The 12,110-nt window shown below is 38.8% G+C and overlaps 1 protein-coding gene across 1 annotated transcript in view; it reads right to left on the reverse strand.

Moving 5' to 3' along the window:
• Window positions 1–2,279: 2,279 nt before the first annotated feature.
• Window positions 2,280–12,110, reverse strand: part of TRAPPC10 (trafficking protein particle complex subunit 10) — a 45,678-nt gene continuing 35,847 nt past the window's right edge. The window contains exons 16-23 of the mRNA XM_083734671.1: window positions 11,280–11,438; window positions 9,903–10,129; window positions 9,290–9,390; window positions 8,689–8,815; window positions 7,473–7,643; window positions 6,532–6,709; window positions 5,991–6,185; window positions 2,280–4,924 (exon numbers count right to left, since the gene is read on the reverse strand). Coding sequence (XP_083590797.1) covers window positions 4,686–4,924; window positions 5,991–6,185; window positions 6,532–6,709; window positions 7,473–7,643; window positions 8,689–8,815; window positions 9,290–9,390; window positions 9,903–10,129; window positions 11,280–11,438 — 1,397 coding nt within the window. The 3' untranslated portion in view covers window positions 2,280–4,685. The remainder of the gene's footprint in view (window positions 4,925–5,990; window positions 6,186–6,531; window positions 6,710–7,472; window positions 7,644–8,688; window positions 8,816–9,289; window positions 9,391–9,902; window positions 10,130–11,279; window positions 11,439–12,110) is intronic.

Here is a 12,110-nt window from a genome sequence, read left to right on the forward strand (position 1 = left end):
ATAGCGGCAGGGCAGTGGAAGCAAAACCTGCGTTATGGCTGCAAGCTGTAAAAAGTAAAGTGAGCTTAAAATGCAAAAGCGCCCACGTGGCCATCAGGATTGGCACGCGGTCTTTTGCTTTTATTTCAACGTGTCAGGAATGTAGCAGCTGTGCTAAGGATGAGGTAGAGATTGGGAGGGGTGTCGTTTTGTGGCTCACAACTTAATGCACGTGGTCATCCGAAGGGCATAAGCTACTAAATCCGATGTCTAAAATTATCCAGCTGCCCCACTGGCGAGAGAGCCCAGATTTCGACTGCGGTTGTTAGAGCCAGACTAAGACATCTTGCTGCGTGAAGCCGAGCAGCAAATTGCACTTTCTCACCCGCAAGCACGACATCTACTACTGGCGAAGTTATTTTGGCATCTGAAACCTTGTCCTTCTCGAAACCCCACGGAGAACCTCAGCTTCCCTGTCAGTAAAAATACAGTAATAAAAAAACTAGCAAATTTCCATCTTTCCGTGACATCCAAAATAAGCTGCTTCACTCTTGCCTATTAGTAAAGCCCGGAGAGGATAGCATCGCACAGTCATTGCATGGGCACCACAGCCTATTACACCCTCTCCCATAAGGAGATGATGTACACACTATTTTAGCCCTTTTTAAACACAAAGGGTAATTTTCAAAATTAATACCAATATAGAAGTGGGTCCTGTGCAGAGTGTCGTAATGACTGATACCTACATACATAATTTTATTTGTATGCCGCCTTTCCATAGCTAAAACCATGCTCAAGTTGGCTTAACATTTAAAAAATGTATACAGTATAACGAAAATAGTAACAAAGAATAAATAAGACACATCAAAAAGTACACAACTAAAGAGAACAGTTTACACATTAAATCATTAATCTAAAAATAAAGATACAAAAAATAGTATCAGTAACACCAACAATCCCCCGCCCCAGCCTAAATAATACCCCAACCCAATAATGATGAGCTGTGTATCAGATGGAAAACTTTTGTGGATTTCTTGAGAATGGAATCTCAATCCTGGATCAAGTACTGTTTTTAAAAGGGTGCTCTTGGCACAGGTCAGAGGTAGCTAGCAAGATTTAGTTTATGAATTCCAGATTCCTACCACAGTCTGCTTTTCAATATGAACTAGATCAACAACCTTTATACTGTCACTTTTATTTGTAGTGTACAACTAATTTTATCCAAAGTTAAAATGTAAAACTGGAAGAAAAATTATCTTTAAAGTAAATTAGTCCCCAAATGCTTATTTGGGTTAAAAGTGAATCCCAGGTAAGAAAAGGTTGAAGACTTCTATTTTAAAGAAACTTTCACACCAGTGTCAACTCTACCCCCCTCCCTGCACATTCCACTCTGCAGTACTTTTTCCAACAGTAACCATTCACAGTAGGTGGTGCTTCTGGAGAAAATCTTTCCTAGATCTGGGAGCTGAAGATCCATGTCAGGTGTAGCTCCAGAGAAACCATTCTGATGTACAATACTTCAACAAGCAGGCATTTAGCAGGTGGCTTTCTCCAAAAAGCATTGCCTTTTGAACCAGGATGTGGTAGTGCTGCTGTGGTTTGTCACCCAGTTCACAAAAGAGACTCATCATACTGCAAGAGTCAGCATCATTTAAAGTAGTTGCCAGAATAAGCTGGTGCCAAGTTTCATCTGTAGTGACTCCTTAAACTAGGAACGACAATGTTTGCTTCCCAAAGCTCTGATACATACATAAATGCTACCCTAAATATACCAAGAAACATCGGGAGAACGTGAGAAGATAAAACTTCCTGGTAGGATTAAAAAAACACAGTGAAGCTAAAGTAGCTGCATGTGTTAAGCCTTGTGCACACCATATAATTATCTTAAGGTATATTAGTACTCTTGCGGCTCAGCCTGGTCCTGCAAAATAAATTAACTGAGAGCCAACAGATGCTACTAATAGAAAAGCTGCCTGAAAATAACTGATCAGCTCAGCTTAGAGCCACTTAATACCTAGAAATCTCAAACCAAGGAACATATAAAGGAAAGCTGAATGTCAGAACTGTAAGCAACTTTTGTTTAAAATATTCAAGATTTTTATTCATTTTCCTACTGGTTGGCTTTTCTGGGGGGTTTCATTGACAGTTTATTCCATAAGTTTCATGGCACCATTAAAATAAGAAATAAGACTGGGTAATTGTGTTTCTGAATATCCTTTCCCTACAGTTTGCTCTTCTATGTTTATATCCTCTGTGGAGTGTAACAGTCTTACAGAACTACAAGTAGGAAGTGTCACAAATGTCATTGTTGAACTTTAATTTCCATAGTAGGAGTTAATTTTTCCAGTCACAAATAAACCTGTGAAATTCACAAAAATTATACTCCTTTAACCCATTTGATAGTATTTACAAGCTTGACAGATATCTATAAATAGCATAATCCTTAATTTTTCAGACACACATATTGCAAATTGATTATTTACATCTTTACCCAGAAACCAATCCCCTCTCCATATACACATGTAGTCTCCTGAAGTAATGATTAGACTATGGTTCTGCTGCATTTTAGTGAAGTCCACCATTTCAACGTAAGCCTAAAAATGTTACGGTGCTCTAAAACCAAACCAGAGAAAACACATCAACACTAACTGCTAATAAAATCATTTCTTGTGAAAGACCCAAAATCAAGGTATCAAGTTGTTCACCACATTCGAAATGTACTTTTAACATTCAAGCTGTTGTTCACAAGTATTCAATGTAGAAGGGCCATAACAAGTTTAAATACATTTTATCATTTAGATGCAAAATTGAAGTGTGTACATATCAATATTGTGTAGTCTCATTAATTCTTATAACTGAAAGAAGGTACAGAGGCAATTTTGTTGAAAAACATTTAAGGGGTTGCATACATTTTTCCCTAACTTAAAGTAAATTAAACACAAAGAGACAGTCAGCCAACCTCCCATTGTAACTTCAAGAAAAGAAGTGCCCAAATACAAGTGTATGTTTCTATTTCCAAAAAGAAAACTCAACTTACTTTAACTTTCAAAGCCAAGTACTGGCAAATTCATGAGAAACATGGGGCTTGCTTTTTGCTCCCTCTACAAATAAAACCTCATTTGCTCTTAAGACATGAGAAAAGTAAATTAAGAATTAACAGATACACACAGTGTTGTAACACACATACCACACTTTTTCAGAATTCAAATTTGGTTTGCTACTGCCTCCTGCCTCAAAGATATTAAAAACCTATGGAAAGAACCAAGAATTATCAGTGTTCCTACAAAGATTGTTCATACAATGAAGGCTGTTCCCCAAGAGGCTGCATATGTTGCAAGAAGAGAATTATTGTGTAAGCTAGTAACAGGAGTGAACAGCAGCTAGGATTGTAGCCACAAGTTTTAAGGAAATGTGGTATGTACAAAAATACACAGTTTGAGAGCTGGAAAAAGTTATATGCACTAGACTTATTTACAAGCTTTGATTTCCACACCAATAAAAACACATTTATTTCGTCCTTGATTCCGGGAGCAAATTATACACAGACATTATATCAGTTAAGTTTAGTCTAGATTTTTTTTTTAAATAATCATTTGTACAATAAATTTACAACTGAAAGCAATCAGTTGGAATGGTGTAACTGCAGTTTGCTGGACCAGAAGAGGTTTAATAAGTAGGACCTTAAATTTCCTCATAACCAGACTGGAAAAGCAGTCAAGTAATCCTTGACTTTATTTGCTTCTTCTCAGATTACTTTAGAATAAGGTGCAAATATATATATAGTTATATGGCTCTGTAGTCAATAATAAGTTAACAGTAGTTGGGACAGGAGAAACAAATAAACTTTGGTTTTAAAAATATCAAGTGAAATATTGAATAAAAGCTATATAGTGAGACTCAATATCGTAACCTTAAATAATTTAAATATCAAACTTGGGGGAAAGCTTGTTCAGTGAAACTTTACTTCCAACTTAACCCCTTATGTGCCACTTCATTACTTGCTTCCTGGTGTGTGTGTGTGTTTCCCCAGTGGGCTTAAGTAATGGCTCTCTATATGGTATGCATTCAAGAGTTTGAGTGGGCTAATAAGTTTCATATGTATCCCAAGGCACAAAAGAAGTTAAGTCCTCAAGAAAATATATACACATATTTAAAATCCTGTTGATAGCTGCAGGATTAAGAATTACTATACAGAAATTTGGATAGCTATCCTGGTCCAGGAAACCAAACAGTTGTGTGACTAGAAAGGCACACACGTCAGTCATTAACAGCTACACTGCAAGGCTTATTGTATGTCAACCTGAAATTTTCTTTGAACAGAAATTTAATTACTCCCCCCGGAAAAAAATAGCAGTTCTGGAAACTGCCGAAAATAAAGAGAAAACTGCAGTAAGTATCCTTTATTTCGCCAGCAGGATGAGAGAGAGAGAGAGAGAGAGAGAGAGAGAGAGAGAGAGAGAGAGAAACCCCAAAATTCATTTTACACAAACACCCTAAAATAGCAATATAAACTAGCTGACACAAGCATCACTGTACATTTAAATTGATACAATTGTCTGATGCTTCCAGGGCCAGTAAGTGTTGAGTTGCCATAGGCCTCGTTAGCGTTAGAATGTTTCAAATGAAGAACAATCAGGTTATGATCCCTTAAAGTGCATTCATTTTCAAGTCTCATGTGCATGTCCAGGCACATGTAGAGAGAGCTGTCATGTGACATTGACCTCCAGAATGTGATCATCCTTGCTGGGAATGACAAGGATTTGCATGCCAGAGCTGGAGTTGAAGACCTGTCCGGGGGAAAACGATTGCAGCCGAGGCATTGGCAAACCTTTGTGTTCTGCACTGGCTGCTGAATGTATGCTGCCTCTGCTCTTTATGCTGCTGCTGTCAGCTTGATCATCCATATTCTTGTCCACAGAGAGATTATCGTTTTCAATCCAACTATCTGTTTAAAAAACAAAAATGCAAAACTTTATTCCATGTGCATCTACAGTATGAACTATAATCAATTTAGGGTTCATCACCTAGAAGGAATCAGACATCCCTGCATGACTTATTTACAGAAACACTTTTTAAAATCTGTGCTAAAATGACTGAAGAGAGCCCAAGGCTGGGCAGCTCATGCCATCAGCTCCTGAAAAAACGGCCATTGGCCTGAGAGTGCTCACTTGGGGCAGTCCCTTTTCCACCTCTCCACAGGCTACAGACTTGGGTGCCCAGAAGGGGAAGCAAAAAAGGCTAGGCCAGGGAGTCCATCCCATCAACTCCTGGAAGGACAAAAGGTGTGAAACAATTCTGCTGTTTCGCTGTTACATCTTCTGTACCTGTTTTTGTTTCAGTGATTTACTGAGTGCCCTGGCATAAGGACACCATATAAACGCAGTAAATAAAGCATTGCAGCGAATGGGGAAGCCCCAGTACATATAGATTTCTGTGCACTTACTGGAACTCCCACAAGTGCAAGAAACTGTTAAATCATACTTCAAGTACCTGCCAGTCCTGCGCATCAGAGCGCTGAAAGCATTCCAAGGCAATGATTGCACATAATATGTGTCATGCCATGCCATCAAGCTACAGGAGAAATGAGACTGCAAACGTTCTCTATCAGCAGCCGTCCCATTAGACGATGGGGGCAGACAGAAAAAAGGGGCTGGAAGTCCACAGCCTTTCCACTGACTGCTGAAAAACCAGCAATATGTGACTCCTCTTTCCCGTTCCAGCTGGTCATGAGAACTATAATTTAGTGTTAGTGCCTGTCTTCCTCATCTCTCCCAATACCTTTTCTTTTTGAATTGTGTCTTTTCAAATATAAGCCTGATACTATCTCATTACTGATATTCTGCAAGCCACCCTGGGAGACCCTTCTTGCTGAAAATCATGTGTCTTTCCAACTTTCTCAGCTGAAAAAGTCTAGTGCATTTTAAACATTCATGTAAGCACCTAAACAAACTGTTCAAGATTATCCGTGTTTCAGGCCTTTAAACGAAGCGTTGGAAGGAATACTTTCTTACCTGCATCGAGCTGCATAGAGTGAGCAGAGTAGTGCGGGAGGTATTTAAATAGCCTAACATCAGGAAAAGGGAGGTATCCAGCAAAGAGTGGCATGACTTCCATGTGCACTTTGTGGGTTGCCCGAACTGCAATTGGCATAGATATTACCCCTGAGCTCTTCCCACAGACTGCCCAGTTACTACTATTGTCTACAACTGAAACAAAAGAGAAAACACTATTAAAAGGAAACAGTTACTGAAACCCATTTTTCATTTTGAATACTGTATAAGCCACACTTATGGGGGAGCTATATAAAATGTCTGATGTAGTCCTCATACAAGCTTCATGAGATAGTCAGTGATGCCATACAAACAAAATGATTTGATGAAGATACATACACATATTTAAAATCCTGTTGATAGCTGTAAGATTAAGAATTACTATAGATTTAATTCAAGATCATTGGAGGGGGGTAAATTCTTTGGATATTAGAGCTACATACACTTTTGGGTGACCTGAGTGACTAAACCACACAAAATGCAGTCCAATTAGTATGCCTACCTTCATACATTAGCTTTGTTGTGCAGTAACCATCAGATTCTGTCAATGCTTCGTCTTTGTCCACATCCAGGAGGTCTGAAAGGCGGGTGATCGACACCTCCAGTGAGCACAACGAGCCTGTTTTACAATATTCTGCCCCCAATGGGGGGGAAATCTCAGCTTTCACATTATATAATGTCTGGCAGGAGCACAATGATATTCATGGTCATTATATACACAAGGTTAAACATTTACACAATTAAACTGATTAGGAAAGATAATCTATCAGTAAAAGGAGATTGGCAGGGGAGGAGAAAGTCTGTCTTCTACTTTTCCATAAAATATAGGACCAAGCCACAAAAGCTAGGGCGAAAGCCTGAAAATCAACTCTGTATCGTAAACACAAACAAGCCCAAAACGTATTGATGCTAAACAAGTACCAAACATTACATTCAACATGTGATGGCTTCCTAAAACATCATCATGTGGCAACTGTGCCACACGGAGGTTGTAACATCTAGAATGGCTTGTCCCTTGGGGCACTGCTGTCATGCAGAAATCTCTATGACACCACTAGCCACTATCAGAAATTCCAGCAATGGTCCAGGAAAGTCACAGGGTTGTGACAATCCACAGATAATCCGCTCTAGACACTGCAGGAGCAGTAAGAGCCACTTGCCAAGCAGTGATCGAGTGGTCTCAATGTGGCAAGTGCCTGGCACAAACCAACCCTTCAAGTCTTCCAGAATTACAATATGGAATTTTAAATTTTTACTCCTGTAAACCATTTTGAGATTGTGTGATAATGGCAAGCAGTAAATGAATACCGTTAAATAAATAAACATTTGAAAGCCCCACCCCCACCCGACAATCTTTTAATGTGGATTCCTTGAATCTGCCTGCTCTCACTCTGGAAAATCTCCAACCTATCTGATCTAGCTGTCAGTGTGGCAAAAACTTACAAAAAAGTTTTCCAGCTGGAATTCATAAGTGTACGGCTTCAGAGACAGTGAGTGCTCTTCAGAAGGTGCTGAACAAAAGTTCACTGAAAACTGGCATTGCAAAGATGAGGGAAGTTCTTTTGTCCACTTCAGTTCCCATACAAAGAATACTGCTTGCTTAGTGTAGATATGCTGAAAGAGAGAGTTATGAATTTGTCAATGGTCACTCTGGTGTTAGCTAACAAAGAACAGAATATACATACTTTAAAAAAAAATTCAATAGGGGTGGACAGTGTATTGCATGCAGCAACCCCTTCCCTCAAGGCTGAATAGTTTGCTCAGAACCCTGGATCCCTCACATTGGTTTGACTTAAAACAAATGCCTAGCTCTTGTGGTTAGCTATGACAGCTAACTACACACAAGCAAAACTGTGTCTGTTTCAGCCCTCTTGGCTGATGCTGGGAGAAAAGCAAACCAAGAGGCTTGGCTTAGTGTTACAGACAAACCCGAGAATGTGCTTTGTTTTGCTCCCAAATCATTATGTGTGGCCAACATTTGTTCTTGGATTATTGATTGCGGATTGCTGGAACCAAACAAATCATGATCCATGGTTCTGACATATTGCTAAGTCGCAGGCTGTGATTTGTTTTCTCTCAGCATGAGCTGGAAGGAGCAAGGAGGAGGGAAGCAGCATAATTTGGGTTGTGAACAGCAAAATTGGGGTTTATGCTGTGAGAATTCTGTGCATGAGTCTCCATCAATATGGCTGCAACCAACTGCTATTCGGTTTTCCTCTCGCAGAACTATCTCCAGCAATTGCTATTCCACAACTTGAAACCTGACTCCATTTTCTTTTCTCCTTTTTCTTTTGTATGGTGTTGAATATGAAAAACCCCAGCTAACCAAAAATGGAAGAGAGTGTTTCTAACTCCTTCTCCTGGCCGTGCAGGAGCAAAATATGGGAGCAAAGTAGCATGTGAACTAGGGAGGAAGCTAGGTTCATTTATGTTTTCCTAACAGTTTAGTGTGGCATTCAAACACAGTCAATGAGTTCCAATTAGCTGAGGTTCATAATGCTTTTTCTATATACTTTTGGGGTCGGGGGGGGGGGGGGGGGCTTGGTTACAGATGTGAGAAACATATGTGATGTTTGTATATTCGTAACGTGTGTGTATTAATGTTGAATTTTCTTAATAATTAAAATTGATTTATAAAAAAGCAAGAAAAAAAGCCTACCTGTTCAGCTTTGGAGTTTAGAGGATCAAGACTTAAATCTGTGCAGACGCCAGAACTTTTAAGACTACTGTCAGATAACTTAAAAGAGATATCTGACATGTTCTGCACGCAAACCTGTATGTATTTCCTAAAAATAAAAAGGAAAACATATTTTTTAGTATTGCAAAGATCCTACTTTGTTATGTATTGTATTGTTAGATCTATCTATCTATCTATCTATCTATCTATCTATCTATCTATCTATCTATCTATCTATCTGCTAAAGGCTTAAATAATAGAGAAAAAGAGCTCTACATATTCATAGCACTGTTTTATCATGCTAAAATTACATTTAAATTAAACAAACCACTGTACTCAAAGTCTAGATTCTGTTTTTATGTTAGTCTCCCATTGGAAAAGGTGAAATTAAAAATACTCTACCATATCACTATGTATTTATACTCTCAAGTAAGCAGGTATGGCATTGATTTATGAAGCACAAAAGGAGGGAGAAAACAGGCCAGGCGTTCTAAACTCCTTGCCCATTCATATTGTTGTAAACTGTAGCTGTAATATGACATATCTTTATGATGAATTAAGAGAGAGACCTTGAGAAAGTTACCTTTTGCCTGCTGATAACAAGGAATGTTTGGCTGTAAAGGGTATACTGAATGTAAGTGCAATAATGGTGGAGTAAATTGACCATGGACAATCAATGGTTACCTGCAGGCAAGATAGAATAAAGTAATTAAGGTTATTACTGAAATTTTAATTTTTCTAATTTCAAATAGTTGCAATATTTCTTAAGAAGTGTACCCTTTATTGGGAGGGGAAATAAGAACATAAAGCAAAATCAGAGTATTTTTTATACATTATTATTATTTTCTTGTATTTCTACAGTCACTGCACACCATGCACATTTAATTTGCTTTAGAGCAAGGTAGCGAAAACAGGAACGAAGTTACAAAGAATCAGCTTCTTTTCAGGAGGTGCTGTTTTGTGTATTTCAAGAACAAAAAGCTGTGGTTAAAATGTTGTGTTTTGTGGTGTAGCTTTTGTTCACAGAGGAAAATATCTTTACATTTTACAATATTTTACTGCACAGCTTTATTTTGTGGTCCCAAAGAACACAGCATTCCTCTAATATTCTGGGTGTAATAAATCAATTTGCCATCTCAAAGGAAGTAACTACTTTAACAGGGCTATAAAGTATTACATTATTCACGCCAACTTACTTTTTGATCAATTGTAGCCATACGATTGCAAGACATCTCCTCTTTGCTTTTTTTCTGAAGCTCTTTGCTAACCAGGTTCTCATTCTCCAGCACGCTTACTGAGGTTGATGGTAAATACAAGACTTCGAGTTCAAAGGCAATCACGTGATAAGCAGGAGCCACAGGTAAGCTGATGCTTGTGATTTTCTCAGACGACTGGATCATTAGAGATGCTTCCGATGCCTTTTCTACAATTGCATAAAATATCAATTAAACTATAATTAAGAATAATCACTTCACTCCAAACACATGGTATTCCTCAAAATAAAGTGTGGCATTGCCTCTAAACCAACAAACCACACTGGGTTTTACTGCGTGAGGTAACTTTTGGGGACTCTCAGTAGGGATGAAGGGAAAAAAAGGAAACCACACAAGCCATGGTTTACCTTATACAGTTAACACAAATCATGGCTTGCTATTTGTCCGAATTAACCCACTAGGTAACTTTTTGCAGGTGTTATAACATATTCATCTAATGCCCTTTCTTTGAGACAAGCATGATTTGAAGACTTTGGCCACTGTACCAAAGTCATTATGCAATCCAGAGACTTACATGAACAGAACGCAACAGTTTGTGTAGTGGCTTTTCTTAAGCAGTTCTCTATAGCAGCATCTGCAACTTGGTGCTCTTCAGATGTTTTGGACTACAAGTCCTATCATATCTAGCCATTAGGCCATGCTGGCTGAGGAGGATGGGAGCTGCATTTCAGGAACATTCAGAAGACCAAAGGTTTCCCAGTCCTGCACCACAAGAACTCCACTTGTGCAGAGTTGGATATATGCCAGAATATTTGAAGTACTTTACCTATATGGAAGCTCTCATAACGAATTCCCTTTCTTAAACACTGATGTTTACGCCATGGAAGAGAAAGCTGCTAATAAAGAAGTGCTTAGAATGGTTTTGATGCACACTTCTGAATCATGGCTATGATTGTGAACAAAAAATTAGTTAGCAGGGAGGGTGCTGAGATAGAGAAAGTTAATTTATATGGTAACCCTTGGGATAACAACCCTGCTCAGAATTGATAAAAGATTAAACTGCTACCAAATATATTTTTCCTGCCATATGTTTTCAGACTGTTGTGCAGAGAATCAGAGAACTAAAACATCAGAAGCAGTTACTCTACAAACTACATTGTACCAGGTTTCTTGAGGTTGTGATCAACAAAAGCTTAAACCTATCATAGTAAAACAGATTTAATAAGTAAATATAAAATTGGAGGCTAAGTTCGTACACCTACAATTACCACGCAGCTCCTATGACATTTCTATATCCTGGCTGCAGGAAGCCCTCTTTCATCAAAATACTAATATTAGTATAATACCGAAACTACATACCCTTTGTGTTTGAGTAAATCACAGCTTTACTCTCCGGATGGTACAAAATTGGCATGGCATCAGCATTACTTAGCTGGAGTGCATCTCCATTCTTTATGGTATAATGGCCAGTAGTCACTGTAAATTTTACCTTCTGAGGAATCCCAGCCAAAAGGCTGTCTGGAAAAAAAATGAAGTAGCGGTGAAGAGAAACAATTAATTCTGCTGTCTCAGAACAACCACAATGGCTACATATGGATGATTAAATCTTGGTTTATACACCCCAAGATTGCTCCTGCTTTGCCCTTCCCTTTGTGCAAACAAAGGAAACGTGTGCTAGCCATTATGTCCAAACTGAGAATCTGTGGTTGATAGCTAGCCAGAAAGCCAAAATATGAAACCATGGTTGAAACTTGGCTTCCAGATCTTGGCTTGGGTCCATGTGTCCTGTTTACATGCATAGATAGATAGACAGAGAAAATCTGAAGTTATAATAAAAGAAAAATAATAATGTCCTTGCAACAAGGCCTGGGAGCCACCTTCTCTCTCTAACATTCTACAGCTGCTTGGAGCAGCTAGTAACTAAACCACAGCATGCTCAGTTGTGTTGTTGGACCCATGCATATGTTGGTTAGTAAATTGTGGACCAACCCACAAATCGGTATGCTGAACCGTGTATGGCTCTGAGGGGCAGGGGAAAGGGTAGCTTCACTCCCAGAGGAAACAGGAATCCTCCAGCATCCCTCTTTTTTGCATATTAATGTTCAAAATAATTACCGTATTTTTTGCCCTATAGGACGCACTTTTTCCCCTCCAAAAATGAAGGGGAAATGTGTGTGCGTCCTATGGGGC

The sequence above is a fragment of the Podarcis gaigeae genome (genome assembly GCF_964106915.1).
Source record: "Podarcis gaigeae genome assembly, chromosome: 4".
NCBI lineage: Eukaryota > Metazoa > Chordata > Lepidosauria > Squamata > Lacertidae > Podarcis > Podarcis gaigeae.